This window comes from Ursus maritimus, unplaced genomic scaffold (genome assembly GCF_017311325.1).
Source record: "Ursus maritimus isolate PB19 unplaced genomic scaffold, ASM1731132v1 scaffold_12, whole genome shotgun sequence".
Taxonomy (NCBI): domain Eukaryota; kingdom Metazoa; phylum Chordata; class Mammalia; order Carnivora; family Ursidae; genus Ursus; species Ursus maritimus.
This window is the reverse complement of record NW_024423564.1, coordinates 9,267,350-9,288,750: the sequence shown is the minus strand read 5'-3', so window position 1 is coordinate 9,288,750 and position 21,401 is coordinate 9,267,350. Positions and strand designations below refer to the sequence as shown.

General features: G+C 49.5%; 1 protein-coding gene across 4 annotated transcripts in view; it reads right to left on the bottom strand.

Moving 5' to 3' along the window:
- Positions 1 to 21,401, bottom strand: part of TSPAN2 (tetraspanin 2) — a 54,365-nt gene that overhangs the window by 30,615 nt on the left and 2,349 nt on the right. For 3 of the 4 annotated variants that reach the window (XR_005834044.1, XM_040626871.1, XM_040626872.1), the window contains exon 2: positions 7,758 to 7,860. Coding sequence is in view for 3 of the 4 variants with exons in the window: in XM_040626871.1 (XP_040482805.1) it covers positions 7,758 to 7,860 (103 nt within the window). In the remaining variant the exon portion in view is untranslated. Of the gene's footprint in view, positions 1 to 6,409; positions 7,092 to 7,339; positions 7,393 to 7,757; positions 7,861 to 21,401 lie in introns of those variants that run through there. The other variant, XM_040626873.1, reaches the window with a different exon arrangement.

Genomic DNA, 21,401 nt, shown 5'->3' with positions numbered 1-21,401 from the left:
CGCAACCAGAAAGCCTTGTCTCTATCAACTCGCTTTAAAATGGCTCCCCCCTTTTGGGGACTGGATAGTGGCATGGTCATCAGTTTCCGCGGCTTTCTGGCGGCAGATGGTTTTACGGAGCCGCCTACTGACCATTTTTCATCTAGGACTGCTTTTCCTCGGCCTCTGCCGCTCTCCCTCCCAGCTCGCCCCGGGGGCGCATACTTTGCGTGTCTCTAGACTAGGGGACGGGGCTTCCGTGTGGGGACGGCGAAGGCTCAGCTGTCGGTATTGAGCGCTGTGGTGGAGCCTGAGGTGTCTGAGCCACGGAGTCGTTCAGCACTAGGGACAACCGCCCCTTCCTGACGCCTCAGCCTGCTGCGTGCGGCATCCGCACTGTGCACCTGCCAGGCATCAGCGCGGGAACCTGCCGCCGAGAAGCCTCCGTGCCGTCGGCCATTCCCTCATTCTGACTACAGGGCGTCTAAACCGCTCACCCCTCTGCCTCTCTTCCCCGCATCGGCCCGTCATCGCGCCTCCTCCTTCACCGAGGAACCCCTAACCTACCTCCATAACCATAATCAAGCCCACACGGCGCGCTGTGCTCTCCCGCGAACTCCCTCCCCTGTGAGGCCTGTGGCTATCAGGGTTCGTATTTCACAGCGGGGAGTCTGAGGCACAGAGAATGCAAGACACTTGCCAGACGCTGCACAGCTCGGTGAGGGGCGACCCTGGCACCGAGCTGGGGAGTCGGCTCCAAAGTGCACGGCCTAACTCCGCTGGCACAGGTCCAGGGCGAGCCCGAAGCATGGGGACTCCCAGCGAAAAGGCTGTTCACTTAGCAATTTATAAATGTCAGGAGGGTGCTCTTTCTTCCTTGAGAAAAGGGCTTGCAGAGCCTCTAAAGGATGATGTCTGGGGTTTCCTCTGAAAATACAGGGCTGGGAGCTAGAACTCCAGGCCTGTCAGCTGACCTCGACATACATCCTCCTATTCGTCTGTTTCGTTATCTGTGATATGGAAATGCTACTCTAGCTTGTAGAAATGCTCTGGAGAAACTGTCTTAACCACGGAAGCTATCGCACCTCTCTTCTGCAGCCACGACGACTCTCAGGGACAACCGAAAACCAAGAAGTAAAAAAATAGGATCGCAGTGAGTCAGAGTTTTCAAAAAGGCAGCGTTCAGCCCTGGAACCTTTTCCTTACACATAATGTCCAGCCACAATTGAAACCAGGCTCCCGGACTCTGAGTTCAACAGGGAGAGACAGCTACGGGGCAGCCTGTGACCCCGGAGAGCCAAAGGGCCGCTGTCTGTGTGGGCAGCCCCTTCGTGGAGAAAACCTGCCAACGTCCTCGGCTCACGGGCACGGCTTCATGCGCTCCAGCCCTGTCCAGGCTTCCGACGCCTGAGGGGCCGGCTCCCCACTCAGCAGTCCTGGAAGGAGCCCCCTGCGGTGTCTGTCCCTCCAGGAGGCAGCCCTGGAGAGGGACAGTAACAGGAAGTCCAAAGGGCAGGTTGGTGGGGTTTGGAAGACAGGGGGTAGGGGAGCTTCCCCCAGGAGTTTGCTGAGACTACAGTGGAGAGAGTGTAGGAAACCCCCAGTTATCCCAGCAGTTCCCCTCTTGCAGGCTCTCCGTTCTCCACGTTAGCCTGTCAGGGACACAGACATCCTGCATCCGCCTCCAGACCTTGGCCTGGACTCAGAGGACCTTGAGAAGGGGCGGCAGGTGGCTCCCCTCAGCACCTGCTCCCCTCAGCGCTCAGGGCTGGATCTCTCCGCCCTGTCCCCAGCTGTGACGTCAGGGTAGGGGAACCTCTCTCCATCACAAGGAAGAAGCAAGGATCCCAGACAGGAAAGCATACGACAGAAAGTTCTACAGTCATCTGTCCAGAAGCAGGGAGCTAGGCTGTGTGTGTTCCTGAGGTCTGTCTCGTTGCCAGGCTCTATTTCTTTAAGAGCCACTTGAGTGTGCCAAGCCTGTTCACCAACACTCCTTAACAAAGGGCTGATAAGAGTTTCGTGGGCGGACTGCTCTGGTACTTTTTCTGAAAAGAAAACACACAGCTTAGTGACTGCCACCCTGTGACATGAAGCGAGATTTTCCAAAATCCAGGCCTGCTTCTTTTTTAAAGTCCTATTACCTCACACCGTTGGCTCTGTAAGTCCATAAATGATCTCTTGGTGTATTTTCCTTCTCATTTTACTGCCAGAGAGCAGGTATCTTTCCTATTTGGACAATTATTTCTTGAGGGAAGACATATCAATTTCTGCACACATGTATATGGGTCCGTTTGTATTATAAGAACTATCTGAAGTGGAGAAGAGGTGTCTGACGTCCCAGGACTGTTTGTGGTTGCCACTGTCCAGGGGAAACAGAAGCAGCACAGACCTGGCTTGCAGGCTGAGCCAGCCCCACCATGAAGAGCTGGAAAACCATGGCCGACTGCCAACCCCCTGTGGTTTTCCACTGGTTCTGTCTCCTTATTCTACCTAGTGCTACGATTCTTGATAACACGGTTCCCCGAACTTCGAGCACTGACCACAAGCATCTTCACCACCAGCCACTCAAGGGCAGACCCGGGGAGGGGAGGTGTGGCCGAGGAAGAAGAACGAAGGGTGGGCGAACCCACATCCCTGCCCCAGGCCACCAAGAACACACCAGAAGGACTCAGGCCCTGCCGTATAGACTGTTGTTTTCCCTAGCCAGCATTCACTTCCTCTTCATCTCTGTGAGAGACACAAATCTTCTCTGCCCCGTCCCTGTGGACTTTAACCTTGAAGGCAGACGTGAAGGCCAGACTTCGGCCAACAAGCCCATCCCAATGACTGGTGTGGGAACAGGCCCCGGGCCTTCAAGACGGCCAATGGCAGTGAGGCTCAGGACTTTAGTCGGAGCTGCTGGGATGAAAGAAGTAGGTACCTCCGTTGCCACGGTTACTGGGAGCTGGCACCTGGAGCTGTGAGCAGCCATGTTATCACATCTTGAGGAAACCTGCCTGAGAATGGAGCCACAGGGGAGCCGAGCCAAGGGATGGGTACAGGCTGGACTCCGACCACATCACCTGCACCCCTGAGACGGGCACGAACCCTGGACTTCTCGGTTTTGCGAGTCAGGAAATTTCTGTTTTTCTCAAGAAGCCTGCGTCAAGTTTCTGTGATTTGCCATTTAAAGAGTCTGACAGACAAATCCATAAAGATACGACATTTCTTGCATCTTGGGCAGTTCATATTGCTTCAGTTTAGATTAGCAAATAGGATCAGGAATGTCTGCCTCGAACTCGTTCACCCTCCTACTCAACCCAGGAATCTCCTGAATTGACAAACACTCCATTCTGATTTTTGCCACGTTAGTGGTTAATTAAATACCCATGAAGGAGAAAGTTCAGCTTTATCTGTGGGAGTCGGCTCGGCTTCTTTGGCTTACAAAATCACGAAAAAGGTTTTCTTACGTTGGACCCAAATCGACACGTGTGAAAGTGCTCTCAGCGCTTCGTGGGATAACGAGAGGCTGCTTCCCACACTACACCTCAGGTCTGCACACCTTGCCCCCCTCTGAGCAGGAGCCCTTCCTCCTGTAACTCGGATTCCCACGGAGAATCATGAATTCTTCCTGCTAGGCTTGACTCTTCTGTCACTGATATCTTTTACCACTTTGATTCCTTCTGTCCCTGACTTTCATACTGTCCAATAATAGTGTTAAATAATGTTTCTTGTCTTCCTCTTTCTTCACAGTTCCTGCTGTTGACAACCAGCACGGTGATGCCCTTCTGTCTGATGGTATCAGTCACCTAGCATGTTCTTTTCTGTCTCCCCTCTCATCCCGCTGCTGCTAGAAAAATCTCTTTAAAATGCAGTGCCAATCCCTCCCCCCAAACCCTGAATTATCCCTCTGTTGCTTTACTAAATGAACAAGCGTTGACATTCAGGGCCCTGTGTGTTTGTCCTTCCCCTCCCTCCCTGGCGCTTCTAATCCTACCTCCCACCTTGCCCCAATCTGTTCCACTCCAACCAGAGTCGTCTGCCCAGCCTAGGCTTGCTGATTACTGTCCCGTGGACGCGCCTTGCAGTCTTTGCCCTACAACCTCTGCTGTCCTCGTTTGTCTTCCGCTCACTGATGACAGCCTGGTCTTTCAAACCTAAATCAGATCCTTGCCTCACCGGTTTAGAATGACCCCTGCTGCACCCATGGCAAATACCACTTAGCTGGCATTTAGTTCCACGCTCGTTTCCATTAGAATTTAAATTGTTAACTCTGTGAGTCTTTTCAAATAGATCGCAAAGATACATGGGAGCGAGCGCAGCGTTCTCATCCTCTTTTGTGTGACTCCACAGCCCAGGACTATAGATGCTGGCTGATATATCCATGAATAGATTACATTTTTTCCTAAGTGGAGGAGCCTATTAAAAAAAAAAAAGAGGGAAAGAATAGAGGAGCCCCTGCTTCAATGCATAACTATGTTTGCATAAACCCAAATACTTGATGAAATCCCCAAATTAAAAACACCATGAAGAGATTTTTAGATAGCCAGATGTTTATCCTCATTGAAAGAGAGACAGCCTTTCTTACGTGTTTTTCATATAACCCAGGTCTTCATGGTCTTTTAAAAACGGTTTCTCTTTACTGCTGCCCCAAAGTCCCAGTTCAAGCTCAGGAATTACACTATCGAGATTCACATCTTGCAGCCTCGACTTTGGGGGTGAGGGGGGTGGGTTGCCGGGTTTTAGGCAATGAGTTATTGCGGCACGACTGGAAGGAGAATGTCTGCCTCTACGTGAATGGGTGGATGTTTTCCCACGTTTTGGTCCTAACGAAGGGCGGACTCCTCCCCGTCCACCCGCGGGCACAAATGCAGCTTCTGTGGGAAAATCTTGAGAGTCCTACCTGAGGAAGAGGAGGCAACTAGGATTCCAGTGCAGAGCCGGCAGCACGCGAAGGGAAGACAGCTGAAGGCTGATACCCTGAACCTCCACATGCCTGAATTACAGGAGCAAAAGATTTCCACCAGTTTATTGCGACTGACATCACGTTAGGACGCCAAGTAAGTGCTGAATTCAGAGTAGGGAGAGAAAATACTGTTCACCCTGAGGGGCAGTTGTAAGAGGTTGGAGGAGCTAGGTGAGGAAGATACCCTAAAGAGTATCCTGAACGAGCCATCTCTTCCTCAGGCTGGAGAAATGATGGGCGGCGGCCGCCTCACACTGGCCAGTGCTAACTCCGAGTCCCGAAGGCTCTCCCTAACTCAGTCTATCTGAAACGCGGTCTTCTGAGGCCCCATTCAAACACCCCTCCACCTTGAGGCTTGTCCCACCGGCCCCCAGTGGTTCTCTCTCACTTCTTCTTCTTTTTTTAATGTAAGCTCTAGGCCCAATGTGCAGCTCAAACTCACGACCCTGAGATCCAGAGTAGTGGGCTGTACTGAGCCAGCCAGGGGGTTGTTAGAAGCTTCTCCGAAATCCGTGATGCTTTTTTAAATGTGACCTCTAAAGTCACAGGCTCATACCACCACTCTTCCCACACAGAATCTTTTTTTTTTTTTTAAGTAGGCTCTACACCCAACGTGGGGCTTGAACTCAGCACCCCGAGATCAAGAGTGGCTGGCTCTCCCGACGGAGCCAGCCAGGCGCCCCTTCTCACTTCTCAATTCGGTGATTCTTTTTGTACCAGCCATTAGCACTTAACATATGCTTGTGATTATTGTCTGCTATTCATTAGTGCCTATGTCTGGAGAGGCAAGAATCCCATTATGACGGGACCAGACCTTTGTAGTGGTTAGTCCAGTGGGCACTGAGGCGAGACTATGGCCGAACGGAGTTAGAAATCACAGGGAACAGTTACGGACTAAGCTGTCTGGGAGCCATGAGTAACACGAGGGGAGGTGCATGCCTTCTGCTACCCTCCCCTGACTGTTCCTGCACATCCGTCCCCTGGGGGTGGCGCAGGACAAGGACAGGCTGAGCTTTGTCCAGGGGCACTGGGGCCCGCTCTGGGACAGCGAACGCTTCCGAGGAGGTTCACAGAGCCAGGAGTTCCTCAAGGAGAAATATGTTCAATGTGTGTGTTAGCTTTGGACGGAGGGGTGAGTGCTACCTGGAAACCGTGTGGGTGGAAAGAGCAGTTCAGTGTGTAGTATGATGGCAGATTCCTCTGCTTCGTCCTTGTAACAAAACTCTGACTTTGTCCAAGTGTCAGAGGCCCTCTGGGGAGCCTGGGCCCCTTCCCAAGCCCAGGATGACTCTCCATTAGTCACAAGAGCCAGTCACGGTAGCTCTCCTCTTGGCCATGACTCGTTCAGCATGAGCAGACAGTATGGTTCTGGTCAATAAGCTGCAAGGAGAGGTCTGCTGGGGGTGTTCTGACAAAGGTTGTATTCATTCCTAAAAAGGGCCATGTGAGGTGAAACTTCCTTTTTTTTTTTCTCTCTCTCTCTTTTGGACGTTGCTGTATGAGGATATAATACTTGGAGCCACCATAGCTATCTTTTAAACCTGAGGGGATGCATTTGAGGTCATCCCGAGGATGGCCAGTGGACAGATGGAAAAAACCCGGGTCCTTGATGACTTTGTTGAACTCTGGGCTAACTCTGGAGAGTCCCCATCTCCACACTTCTTTCACCGTGTTTCATCAATTTCAATATACATCTGACATATTCACATTTTAATGTCCCTAAAATTAGGATGCATATTTTCTGGTATGTCAGGGTTGAACTGGCAGCATTTCTTCTTCTCTTAGTGGAACTTAAAAGAACTGTGTGTTTTACAAAAGACTGCATCTAAGATTTGGTGAAATGTGGACAGTCCTTACTGCCGCCCATGTTATAGTACGTTTGTTTTTCCTTTCCTCTAGAAGTATCCTCGCTGCTACGGCTGCTTTCCTCAGGAGGCCCTGCTGTGGGAAGGTCGCTGGCAAGAGGAGGCAGCAGAGCTGTGAGCAGCCCTTTACAAGGCTCGGAGGGGGCCTGGGCGCTCCGTCCGTCCCAGGGAGCAGACGGCGCTCTTCTGGGCACAGGAGGGAGCAAAGGCCCCGCACAGGATCCTGCTTCTCCCCATGCTCCCCATGTACTCCATGGCTGGCGCAGACCATGCAACGGCCCGTCACACGGGGCTGTGACCTGTAGTGACAACGGTCTCAGGCTTTTGGAAGTCTAGGGTCCGGGTGCACTCAGCTGGGGAGTGAGGACAGCCCGCAGAAGAGGACGAGAAGTAGATCAGAGGGACTAAACCCAGGGAAACACTCAGCTCCTACTTACCACGTAGTCTCAGAATTGCAGGGCACCTTTCCCGCCCCCCCCCCAGCCCTTCCCCACAGCTGGGGGAAGCCCTGCCCTCTACAGTCCCTAGTTAGGGAAGGACTGAGTACCTCCGAACCTTGAGATGTCTCTTCACTCGTAATTATGTCTCCCTCGTAGACAACTTAAAATACAAGATCACGAATAAACCCCTGACTCGACAGGGGCCCCATCAGGCCAGATGGATTGGTGCTGTATCGACCTCGCTCAGCGGGCAAAAGGGAGTTTTCTAATTCTTTGGAAATGAGTGTGGCTGAAAGCAGCACAGTGGGTCCGCGCTCTCACACTGGTCCTTCTTGATTTTGATGAACCATGTGAGGAGCGGGCAGGGTAGGGGGGCAGGGTCCTCACCCGCCCCGACGACATGGCCCCTCCAGCCCCGGGCTCAGGTTTTGCCTCCTTCTCCTCCCACAGAAGTCCGGGTGTGGGTTCTGCTCTAAGGCTCTGGGGCAGCTCCAGCTAACGGTCGGGGAAGCTGAAGTCACTCACCCATGTAGAAATACTCTGGGGACTTGTCCTCCGATGAGAAGTCCTTCATGGTGCCTCCAAACCGAAACCATAGTCCGAAACCAATGACAGCTGACCCTGCCAGCTGAAAGGGAAACAACACTGGTTTTCAGCAAAGGGAAGGGGACAGGGTGCGCATAGCACCAGAGTGGGCTGGGGGCACGGAGCACAGAGGCTGGAAGAGGCTATCCCTTTAGAAATCAGCTTGTCTGCCCTTCATGTTTCCTGGGGGAGGAGAAACGACGTACTCAGAGCTCCCCAGGCCCCCAGACGGGATATCAGAACTGCGGTTTCCTGATTCCAAGCTGAGCTGTCCCTGTTCTGCTGGGCTGCCCTGTGGTTGCTGGGCATAGACAGCACAGCCTGGGGAGGTGTCTCAAAAAGAACGTTCCAATCACAATCCCCCTGGAAGGCATCTGACCCCTGCCATGCTGTCCCTTGCTGGGCACCCCGGACCTCCTGACCAACATCACCGTGAGAAGGGGCTGTTTCAGCCTCTGGGTTGCCAACAGTAAGATGAACTCTCAGACCTGGGGGAAACCCATTCTTCTAAACGGGAATGAAACACACAACCTTCAGAACCCGTCCACACCTCATGAGTGTGCAGTGCCAGTTAGAAGCTGTTTCAGAAACATCTAGAACCCTTTCTCCCCGGGGCCTCCCTGGTCACTGTACTGCCTGGGGATGGTTTTGCAGGCAGAGAGGTGGCTCGGCCGTTTTTTTTTTCTTTTGTTTTGTTTTGGTGTTTTGTTTTGTTTTGTTTTTGGTTGCTATTTTGAGTTTCCATGGAAAGTGAGAAAGGAAAAAATAATTTTCTGAAAAAGCATGGTCTGTGTGCTGTGCGGCTCCTGGTGAGGCCGTGTGGCTGGCGCAGGCCGTGACTGGGCAGGCTGGCAGCTGGTAGAGTCATCGCCTGTTTCCTCTGGGCCACTCTGAGGGCTTTTGTGAGGCTCCGCATCAACGCGGGGTCTTTTCTACCATCCTAGGAGTGTTGTGCCGGCCTGCCGGCAGGCTCCGCCCACAAACACCCACCCCGAATTGCATCACGTTGATCCATCAACAGATATTCGCCGGGCACCTTCTGGACTCAAGCTGCCCGGGGAAGTCAGCAGATGTAAAGACTGCCTCCTGGTTCCGCCAACCCATCTTGTTGTTAGTGTGGGGGTCCCTACCTGTCACCAGATGAACAGTTTAGAGGCTGTCCCTGTCCCCACAGGGAAGAGCAGACACAGACGCTGGCAAGAGGATGGGATGCAGCCCGACAAGTAGAGGTTTAATAAGGAAACCTGGTATCAAAGGCAGGGTCGGAGCAGAGCCCTCTGCACACAGGGTCCCTCTATGGGCAGGGCTACATGTCAAGGCCTGGCGCTGCCCTTCGGGGCTCTCTGGCTGGACTTACAGGAGGACTTAGCCGTTCCCTTCTCTCCCCTCCAGGCCAGGGTCTTCAGAAGAGCGGCGTGACTTCACCGAGGAGTCAGAAGGGCTAGAGCTCTACCAGCTGGACTCTCTCATGTGGAATAAGTAAAAGTTTCCAGTACTCAGAGGAAAGCACTAATTGGATAATGTGAGGGACAGCTACAGGAGCTGGACTGAACCAGCTTTAAAAGAGTTTTGCACTTTTAAAAGGGTAGCATGGCATGGAAAATTATTGAAAGAAGTCGTGCTAAAACATTCGCAGTATTTATCTTTGAAGGTAGGATGACAGGTGGCTTTTTTCTTTTCACTCTATCTTTTAAATTGTCCGCACGAAGCATGTAATTACTCTTGTACATTTAAAAATGTTGTTTTTTCAATGCATTATATGGTAGTTTGCTCAATCCAGAAAAAGCGGGGAGGGTTTTCTTGGGCCGTGCTCTAGTTTGGGAGGAAACCAGCTTTGAGGTCACTGCTGTTCTGGTGCAGGAAAGAGAGTGATGGCCTTGGGAAGGCACTGTCCTAGAAGCTCCCCGAGGCTGCCTGGGACAGCTGTGTCCAGCAAAGCCTCGCAGGCAACCCTCCCCATCGTGACTCTGCGGTGACTTGATGGAAAGACAGTTTCCAAATACAAAGCAAAATCTATTGACAGAGGCGTCAGGCCAAGGCCTGCAGCCACCAAGCAGACTGTGGAGGAGGTGACTGGTCCCAGGGACACCCTACCACGCGGCCACATTTTTGGCATGTCTGTACGCAGACTCTAATTTATTGCTGTCTGGGATCATCCTTCCAGACGGAATACATTTGTCCACTTCTGGCACAGATGTACTTGATGCATAATGGAAAATGAAAAGAGAGGTTGCAATTTCAAGCCACGGGGCAACGAGAAAAAATCTGCGCTTGCTCATTCACAGCCCCAACCCCAAACCACACGGGTTTCCTCCCGGGTCAAGGAAATTGCGGCTTAACTGAATGTCATCACTGTGTGCAGGGAATCCTCCCAGCACGCAGCCGCTGGCCGGGTCAGGAATACGTGGGTGAGGAACCGTCAGGCCTGAGGTTGCTCGTGACAACAGCGATCACTGCTTTGGAAAGTGACATCAACAAAGACCACGTAGCCCTTTGGTCCTTCCAAAATGACCATTCCTGTAAGGCTCCTGTAATACTCTGGTCGCTGGACTTTGGTTGATCAGCCTCACCCTCGAAATGGAATTGAACTGAAAAAATTCACCCCAGTTCCAGACCAGTCAGGAGCAAAGTGAGCAAGGCTAGTGTTATGAGGGCCCACTGCTCTGTGTGTCCCAAGCCCGGGAAGAGACATCTCACTGAACGACGACGTGGGGAAAGGCTTCGAGCCCGGGAGTCCTAAATTTTAACCCCTTCTAGACCCAAACCCCTCTGTTCCCTGTTCTTTCTTCTTTTCTTAATCTCAGCCACAGCATCGCCCCTCAGGCAACGTTAGAACAAGTAAGGAATGAGAGACTGCCCTTTCCTTCTCTTGCCCCTGCTCTCATCTCCTTCCCCTTCCTGCCTGTCTTTCAAGGAATCAACTGTGGCCCGGGTCGGGACGTGCTAGGCTTCAGGGAAGCAAAGATGAAAGACAGGACTTACAGTCTCACATGGAGCTAATCCCCTCAACGGGTACGTGCAATATAATGCAGGAAGCGTGCTCAGGGGAAAAGCATCACACCAGGGAGCAGAGCGAAGCGCGACAACGGTGTTCAGCAGAAGACGCCATTGATTTACACCTTGAAGAATGAATTTGAAGTCCTTGAGCAGGGGAGGACTGGAGGGAGGCGCAAACACCAGGCAGAGGCAACAGCATAGGTAAGGCTTCGCTTCCTTTCCTGGAGACTGTGTTGGGCAGAGAGAAGAATCTGGAGCTGGAAAAGGCAAGTTGGGGCCAACCATGCTTGGCCCACAGCTTCTTCTTAGCCTGCTACCATCTTGGAAAGCCCATGGCAGGGCCTTGAGGAGGGGGAGGTGGGACCTATTCATTTTGATGGGAACATTCAGGAGCATGAGTGCTCCCCGATGCCAGCCAGTGAGGAGCCAGAGAGAAAGACGTGATGGCTGAAGCCAAGAGTGGGGATGCCGGGGAGTGGGTGTGGTGAGCAGTGAGGACCACCAAGGATCCCCTCTACTGACTAAAGAACTTTGCTGAGGGCTGCCCTGCTTCCAGGACTGGTACCAATCCCCATGCCTTTGGAGTAATTATCACTAGAAACATTGTTTTTCCAGGAATGGACTTTTTTCGTGCAATAGCATGGGTGGGACTTTGATGCTAGTCACTTAATAAACATTTATCGAGCATCTATTGTGAGCCAGGAGCCACGGGTTCATAGGAAAGGAAGATTCAGCTCCTTCTCAGGAGGGTCTCAGGGGCTCGTGGAGAGGTTGATTCCCACTGGGTGTTCCAGGAGGGACACTAACCTTGCAGGTAAGAATTCAATCACAGATCCAGCCCACAAGGAGATGCGGGATGTCATCATTTCTTTGTGTCACATTTTTTTTCTGAGTACCAACTGTGTGTTAGAAACTCAGAGAATGTGATGAAACAGGATTCCAAGGGCAAAAGCATGCCCATTATTTAAAAAGTAATAAGATAGAAAAAAAAGGCAGCAGTGAAAGGAATAGTGACATATCAATCCACGTCATTAAATAGGATACACCAGATACAATTATATTATATTATATTATATTATTATATTATATTATATTATATTATATTATTATTATATTATATTATATTGTATTTCTTCATAGGCAAGTGATTTCAGTTTCTAACCATATTCCAGAGAGTCTGCAGGACACAAAGTGGCAAATTGTAAGCATATGTTTTTAGAGAAGGCAATTTGTGTGCTAAAACTGAAGTAGCAGAAGAGAGGACTACGGACCTGCTCAGAAAGCATTTAAAGCAAAGTGGATGGGCCAGAAGTTTCTTTTATGTAATGGCTATCTGTCAGAAATAGGTCATTTAGCACGAAGCAGAACTTGTTAAAGGATTTCAGTTTTATTTAACTGCATTTACTTCTACTTTCCTGGGATCACGGATGAAATGTTCTATCTTGAGGTCACTTTTTTTTTTTCACTTAAAAAAAAAATTTCATGAATCACGAACGTGGTTCTTTGGAAGGCACTACGTTGGAAATCGGGCAGTGCTGAGATGTAAAAGTGCCAAGATCGCTGGCCAGACCTGGGTCCCCCAGGCTGCCTAGCTTCCCCCCACCCCCGCCCGCACCCAGAAGAGGACAGCCAACCCTGATCACAACCCTGAGACATGCCGCTCTGCTGTCTGATGTCTAACCCCAGCAGAAAGCCCCCTTTCTGGGTGAAAAGCTTCCCTTGGGGAAGTTCTCACACAGCACATGTTTTTTCACCTCGATGGGAGACAGTGGTCTTCAGATCCTCCAGCCACACAGTTTCAGTTCCTTCTCCCACTTGGGGGTCTCTGCTCTTGCTATTTCTTTAGCTTAGAAAGCTCTTTTCCCTACCTGCCCACCAAACTCACTACCCACCCCCCCCAACCTGCAGTTAGCTCCCAAGTCACTTCCTCTGGGAAGCCTACCCTGGCCTGGGTATATACCTGACTTCATGTCTCATATAACCATTTCTATTTAAATATTTCTGGAATTAAAAAAAAAAGCAAAAGGCCTGAGCTGCATGGGGATGGGGACAGGGTGTATACTGCACTTACCCCTCTGCTGTGCAGAGCAGGCTCCCAACAGACATCTGTTCAAAGGAAGAGTGGAGGACCTTCACAAAGGTACCCTTTAGGCTGTGCTATGGACAGAATTGTGTACCTCCCCCATTCATCTGTTGAAGCCCTGCCCCCAGTGTGATGGTATTTGGAGGTGGCGCCTTTGAGAGGTGATTAGGTTTAGAGGTCAGGAGGGTGAGGCTCCCATAATGGCATTCTCTTGTAAGAGATCCCAGAACGCTCCCTCTCTCTCTCTCTCTCTCTGTCTGCCATGGGGGGACACAGTGAGGAGGCAGCCATCTGAAAGCCAGGAAGAAAGCTTTCACCAATACCTTGATCAGCCCATGCCTTGATCTTGACTTTCCAGCCTCCAGAATTGTGAGAAATCCCTTCCTGTTGTATAAGGCACTCTGTGTGTTTTGTTTTGTTTTTTAAATGGCAACCTGACTTGACTAAGACAGGCTGATGGAAGTGATTGCCACCCCTCCCCACCCAGGGAATTCTTTGCAAAGTACTTTTTTCAAAAACATCCGCACCTGGGAGACACCGTACAGACACCTCAGAAGGCACGGTGTGAACACTGTCGAATAGACTCAGCAAAATACTTTCCCACAGAAAAACAAACCAAAACTAGTGCATGTAGTATCAGTTCTGTGTTTTCTTAAGCCTGTGGGGACGTGTGTCTTGCAGCCTGCACGGACACCCAGGGTACACCCGCACATGCCCTTTAGAGGCAGGGGCTTAGCACACCTAATGCAATTAGAGCAGCACTTGAATGCAAGAATGAACAGGGTCAATTCCGTATTCTTGCGTCCCCAGGGTGAACACCAGGTATCCATCCAACCCCACTCATCTGCAATTCTCTTCTTTGCAATGAAGTCACACAAAGCTGGCAATGACACTGTGACCCTAGAGTTTTCATTAAAAGCTTTTAAGCTAATACTTGCTCCTGGCGGCAATTCCCATCCCAGACGCAATCAGGTAATGAGCACTCACAATCTTGATCTGATTGCAAACCGCATTACGATACCATAAGGGTAATGGAGTTCCGTCCTTTTAGCAGGCGAAAGTCAGAAGCACATTTGCTCTGGAAGATGACACTAATTTTCTCCAAGAGGAAAGCCAGCTCCCAAGATTTTCATCCTCTTATTTAGTGAGAGCAAGGCAAGGAGTCAGACGGCACTTTCTCAAGATCAAGGATTCTGTCCGAAGAAATACAAGAGCCCAATGCCATAGGACATCCACGCAAAATCACCTGCGAGGAAGCTTCCCGCCTTTGCCGTGACGTCAGGAGCAGGTGAGGTGGGACTGGAGGCAGCGCTGGGGCAGCGAGTATGAGGCAGCCGTTAGCTTGGAAATGTGCTGGTCAGAGACCAGGGTTTCTGATTTTCCCTATTATTTTTTCTCATAATGATTCCATGAGAACAAGCACACGCTAAGAAATTCCCGAAAGACTTCCTTCAGGTAAGGATGTATTTTAAAACCGATCAGTGTTGAATTTTCCGCACCGATGGTAGCGTTCTGCAATCACGACCATGACCAAATCAGGAGTGTGCAATTCATCTCTGGAAGGAATGCTGGGCTATATATTTGAGCCGAACATACCTTCTTCTGTTTGCTTTTAGGTCGTTAGGAAATTGACTTGTATGGATTGACTGGCATTGCTGGGAGGCAGGGTAGAAGGGCTGGGGACATTCTGGGCTCAGGGGAAGGAAACTAACCTGGGGTGGGGGAAAGCTTGCTGTTATGACCAAGCAGATACAAGACAGGTGGGAGAAAGCGTGTTGAGTTTAGTCAGTGGTTCTGCACAAGGCCTTTTCTCTAAAGAAATACAGGGCAAAGGAGGAGGGAGGAGAGATCAGCAAGAATTAGGAGAAAGAGGACGGCGGGATAGTTGTCTTTGACAGCAACACAAATATCTCAGACTGCTGGCTCATGATTCCGGTGAGCAGATGGCTTGATTCAGTGAAGATCAAATACGAACAGAACTAAGACCCAATCCACTAAGTCACCGAACTGAACGAAATCCAATGTCTGCCTTCCCTCCCCTAGTGGATGATTTCCAGGACAGTCATGGTCTTCTCGACATTCGACATTCTCTGACTTCCTCCTGGCAACACCGGCAGCATCGGCTGACTCTTATCTCAGGCTCGCCCTCTTAGTAAACACTTATCCCGAGGCTACAATGCCTACTGTGATGTCTCATCTATATCGAGCTTTCTATGAGCAAAGACTGGGCATTTAACAATATTTGTTTTACAGCCTAGTATTTTTCAAGGCGGTTTGAAAGAACTACTCATGAGAAAGTAGGATTCTTACGTATCAATCAATGAAAATGATCTCCACCCAGTTTTAGTTTTTACCAGGAGACAAGGGCAGAAAAAAAAAAAAAAAAAACAACCTTTCAGGTAGAACTCAGGTTATCCTGGAACAAGCCTAAAAGCTTGGGTTTATTACAAAGTTAGCTTGGATGGAATCCCGGAGAAATCATGAAAGTCCAGCTTGGTGTGCTAGCTTTTACTTCACAGCAATCTTGCCAGAAGCCGTCTGAGTCTTGAAGGCAGGCAGCACTGGGTCATTTGAGGGGCTGGACCCATTTGAGCGTGTGCAGGGCAAGCAAGTGGGCTTCCTGGCTGAGCGCCAGCCCCTGCCCCACTGGGGGCTCTGCCGTCCCTGCCCTATTTCCTTGCCCCAGTTTATAAGGTGACTTTTTCCCAATCACCATCATGGTGGGGAAGAGGACTTGGCATGCACTTTGGAACATTGCTGACTGCTCTTCTAGAAACTTTTACCTCTTCTGAGTATTCAGACTGCATAGTGATGCCCTGAGGCATAATAATAACAAAAACATCCACTGTACAGAGCTGTGGTGTTGTGGTGTCGGGAAGCTGCAGCAGAGAAAAGGGGGGGGGTTCTAGGCGTCCTAGATTTGTCACTTACTAGTCTGTGATCTTGGGCAAGCCACTTGATTGCTCAAATCCTCAGCTTCTTCCTTTGCAAAGCGGAGGTAATAATACAGCCTCCTTAAGAGGTTAGACAAGTTTGAGTTTCACACTTAGAACGGGGAGTGCCCGGCACTTAGTGTTACTATGGTGGTAGACTTGCTAATGTTACATTCAAACCGAAAGCTGAATCCTACCCAAGGTAGGAAACACCACTCCCATAGTACCAATAACAAAGTCCTCTGCTGCCTTTCTCTACTTATTTTTATTTTAGCTCTACGCTCTTTCCAGGACAGCTAGAATCCCTTCAGTTTTCTAAATCATCTATACTCAATATGTCAGTGCCCCTTTCTAGAAGCTATGCTCCCCCTCTCTCATTAGTTTTAGTTTTATAAGACCCAATAAGAGATAAAAAGAAAAATGGTTTAGAGAGAAAGAATAACTATATCTAGGCTAAAAGCCTTCCAATAGAACTTTCTCCAGTGATGTACATTTAACGTCCTCCCTCTGTGCTGTCCAATATTGCAGCCACTTGCCACCTATAGGTACCAAGCACTTGACGTGTGGCTACTGTGACTTAGGAGCAGAATATTAAATCTCTTTTAGTGCTAATTAATTTAAATTTGAATAGCCACATGTGATTAGTAGCATGGCCGCCATATTGGAATTCACATGCTTGTCATTGCTCCAACCTTCTCTCGTGTCCGTCTGCAGATTGCAGTGGTGGGCAGCATAGACTCCGGAGCCACGCATAGGACCCCAGCCCTGCCGCTGGCTGGCTCGGAGTCCCTGGCAAGTCTCTTAAACTCTTTACCTGTGCTTCCTCCTGTGTCAACTGGGCAGTGACAACAGCTGCTATTTCAGGGGGTCACTGTGAGGATTGAAGCCAGTGTACAAAATGTGCTCAGAAAAGCAGCAGCACACAACTTGCATTTATATCACGCTTACTAGTCTTTAAGCTTTTGCTACTGAAATTAAGTTTAAAAACGTCTCTTAATACACACCCTTTCTGAATTCCCATCTTGCTTTTCCTCTGCCTTAAACTGATCTGTAGTGTTTTCAACCTAGCTCTCCTGCTTCTCTCAGATACTGGGCCTGACTTTCAGCTTCTATATCTGTAACATGGGGATAATTACATTATTTCATAGGATTGCTGCAATTCATGATCAAATGGGATAATGTGCGTGTTTAGCATTTTGTAAAATAAAACACCATACAAACGTTAATTAGCATTATTATTTTTGTTCCCAATTATATCCAAAAAAGATGAAAAGGTGGACCCAGGTAACCCTGACCCATGTGTAAGATGTGTTCCAGGCCAATCTGATATTCTCATTTTACTTGCTTGTTCCTCCGTCCCTTCTCCTGATTCCTTAGCAACCATGACATGGTCTCAGTAGTCAGTACAGCATCGCTTAGTTTAGGAGAACAGCCCTGTTGTGATGTTAATTGTCAACATTAAGGTAGGGGACAGAGGTTATATTCTCTTTTGCCACACGAATTGGAGACCCACGGACACTGCTTGGATGTTCTAGAATTACACAGTGAAATGCAATGGACAATGAACACGTGGCCATCTGGTAATGCTAGAAACCATCAAATCTTAATATTAAAGAAAAGGGCTTACAACAGTAATGGTAAAATCGTAACTGGAATTAAGAGAAGTGCTACAAGGAAGCCAAGACCAAGGGCACCCTCTGCCCCATTTCAGAAATGAGAGCCACCAGTAGGTCTTTACCAATGGTTCTCATAGTGTATTCCCTAGACCAGCAGCATCAGCATCAGCTGGAGGCTTGTTAGAAATGCAGACCTACTGGGGCGCCTGGGAGGCTCAGTCGGTTAAGCTCTCGATTTCAGCTCAGGTCATGATCTCGGGGTCCTGGGCCTGAGCTCCTCGCCTGCGCTCAGCAGGGAGTCTGCTTGGATCCTCTATCTCCTTCCCTGGCTTGCATGCTTGTGCACATACGTGCTCTCTCTCTCCGAAATAAATAAATAAATAAATAAATAAATAAATAAGTCTTAAAAAAAAAGAAAGATCTACTGAACAGACTGTACATCTGGACAAGACCCTCAGATGATGTGTCTACACACTGAAATGAGAGGGGCAACAATCAGCAAGGTTTCCCATCCCTTCCCAAGGCTTGCCCTCTGTCGCAGAGAGGCAGGGCAGGGCACCTGTGCTGGCGTCCGTGCATGCCGTCCTGTGAGCTGGAGCTTTGCCAGTCACTGCTGAACTTCTTCTAGGGGCTGAGGGACGTGACAAGGAGGATCCCAGCAAGAAACAGTCACTGACGCAAGGAGCAAAGACTCTAGAGACGAAATAAACTACAGGAAAGGCAAAACAGATTCCTAATTAGAGGCATGAGTGCCTCAAGGTCAAGGACTGTATCTTCATTTTTGAAGGCCCAAGCACTGGCAGGGTGCTGGACACGTAGTAGGTCGTCAGCATATGCTTCCCGGGTGCCTGCAGAAGAGGAAATCTCTCCTTCGGATTCCATGCCCCTGAGAAGCTATGGAACGCTTCTCAGCATTGGACCTAGGACACCTATTTGTCACTTCTCTTTATTTTTACGAACCTCTTAGATTCTGGTTCCTGCTTGTGCTTCCAGGGCTTAAATATGACTACTACTAATATCTTACGTTATTGAGTATTAACTATGCACGTGGACCATACTACTTACTACTTGACAGGTATTAACTCATTTTATCTGCACAAAAAATTACAGATCGATGTTGGTACCTAATTATGTCCATCTTCCAGATGAGAAAACTGAGGCTCAAACAGGTCAAACAACATGTCCGAGGTCCCCTTGTTAGTAAATAATACAGGCAAGAGTCAACCCAGGCAGTGTGATGCCAGCATCCACCTTCCTGGCTTTGAGTTCCTGGCTCTGACCGGCCATCCTGCCTGGGCCTGTCCGAGGTCTGCCGGACTGCTGACACTCTAGCCTTTGCCCCCTGGCTCCTATCATAGACTCCTTGCCCCTTCTGGCCATGCCAGGTGCCTCTCGTCCACGTTAGGGGAGGCTGGCCTCTACTGCTGTCTTCCCACCTTGACGGAAATCAGAAAGGAAGACTATTGTACAAGAAGACCAAGGAAATTCCTATCTGCCTTCTGGGGTGGCCTAGCTTTTGGGTGCACCCCAAAGAATACTTTCTTCAGGTATTTTTTTTTTAAACCAGTATTTCCAACAGGTGGTAGCTCTGAAATTACTGTTTGAAGTCAGTTTGAGAAAGAGGAGGCGGCAACCTGGGTAAGCCGCGGGAGCATCAAACACCTTCCACTCCCAGGCTCGGGGGCACGATCTTTCCTAACAGCGCCTATTAGGCATCACTGACTGAACCCCCAAAGCTGCACGAATGCTGGTGAGAAGGAAAGGAGAGCAAGTTCAGACAAGCCATATATGGCATGTGACTTTCCACAATGAACAGTCCTGCTTCCTGTCGGTCGCTAACGCCGAGTTGCTCAGTACAGCACAATGATAGGAAAACACTGAGCGCACAACAATACAGCAAGGAATAAACAGCGCCCAGGTTTTTCTCTAAACCAACATATGCGGCTTGGTGGACTGTGGTGTTTTATTTATATTGCTATGCAACAGAGGAAAAAAAAAATAAAGGTGATTCCAATGAGAGGCACGGGCATATGCTGTGCTATCTGATTATAGCGTCCGAATTTAGGCATGACAGATGTTGGGAGGGGTTCCATGTTAGACACCAACCATGATAACAGAAATGAATTTAGTGGGGTTCACGGCTAGGCTTTACTTTTGTTTTTAAAAATGCAGTGGTGAACACAGTCAGCGGCCCCGGGCCAGGCAGTGCTGTGCTGGCTCTGACAGGGTCTAGCTGAATGTTTATAAAATCAGGAGCACAGCCTAGGGAAACTTCCTTAAACCGAGCTGCCAGCAGAGGCTGCAAATCGATTTGTCAAATTGCAGATCACAGAACACACCAGCCCCCACCTCCGTGCCTGCCTTCTGGTGAATTCCTGATAGGAAAGAGAGTGTGGTCACTGAAAGGGACAAATTGCAGATCACAGAACACACTGGCCCCCACCTCCTTGCCTGCCTTCTGGTGAATTCCTGATAGGAAAGAGAGTGAGGTCACTGAGGGGGACCTTATATCTCGGAAGCGCAGGCACCCAAGCATGCAAAGGGTGAGTGAATAAGACACTTGGCGTCACAGATAAAGTCTAGCCTTCTAGGAAAACCAGCCCCCAACCTCTGCCCCTTCCAGAACTTCCCACAAACCCCTCCAACCAGGAAAAACAACTTCAGAAACTAGGGTGGGGCTTTTCTGGAATCAGGTTCCCTCAGGTACAGTGAAGGCAGGTATCTAGATACTTTATCCCCAATAATCACCTTCCCCTAAAGCATTATGTACTGGTTTCGGTTGGCCCTTTCCCTGTGGTGGTTGCACCTCGAAGACTTGGGAAGGCCTCCCGTAACTGCTGCTGTTCAGACACCCTCGGTCCCCACCCTCCCATGGAGCTGGGGGAGAGGAACGCCCCACAGCCCCCTCCTGGGCTCAGTCTGTGCAAGCAAAGAACAAATCAACAGATAACGTGCAGGAAGAGGTAGGATCAGTCCTCCAGATCATTGACTATCAGTGCAAACAGGGAAGGCCATTTGTCCCAAGTGCTCTAACCTGCAGATTGATTGGTTCATTCTTTCTACAGATATTTACGCCTCCTGTGTGCTGGGCTCGGTTCTAGGCACTGGAGATGTAACTGTGAACATCACAGGAAAAAAAAAAAAACGCCTGCTCTCAAAGCATTCCAAGTTCTAGGGGGAAAATTCACAAGTACAAATGGAGAGGATAATGTGTAGTCATCCCAAAACAAAGACAAGCTGCAAGTCACTTGGCAAACATAGATGCTATTCCCCCAAATTAAGGGACTCGGGAGAGAGAGATAACTTTCACTGAATGCTCCTATGTGCAGGCAGTAATAACAATGTTTTTGGAGCACTTACTATGTGCTAGATTCATAAGAAGAGGAGGTCAGGCACTTTACATATTTCCTTTTAATCCTCCTGACAACCCTGTCACCCCAATTGTATACTTGAACAGACACCTAGAAGTAAGAGTGGCTTACTCAAGCACACCCTGCTTGGGATCTCTGCTCTCAAGCCTGACCCCTTTGTCAGATGATAGTCACACTCAGCCTTGTGCTGTTCCTCTGCTGGTGGGTGGCCTGTCACCCCCCCCCCCCGCCTTGCCAGTCTTCGTTCTATAGTCCTCTGAGGTCCAGCTTAAGCACCCTATTCTTCAGGACAACTGTCCTGATGCCTCACTGTTGCTGTGATCCATTCTCTGAACTCGTTTTTATTTTATTTTATTTTATTTTATTTTAAGATTTATTTATTCCAGAAAGAGAGCAAGGGAAAGGGGGAGAGGGAGAGAGAATCTCAAGCAGACTCCTCACTGAGCCCGATGTGGGGCTCAATCTCACAGCTCTGAGATCATGACCTGAGTCTGAAATCAAGAGTCAGACGCTTAACTGACTGAGCCGCCCAGGCGCCCACCTTTCTCTGAACTCCTTCATCAGATCATATGTAAAACAGGTCG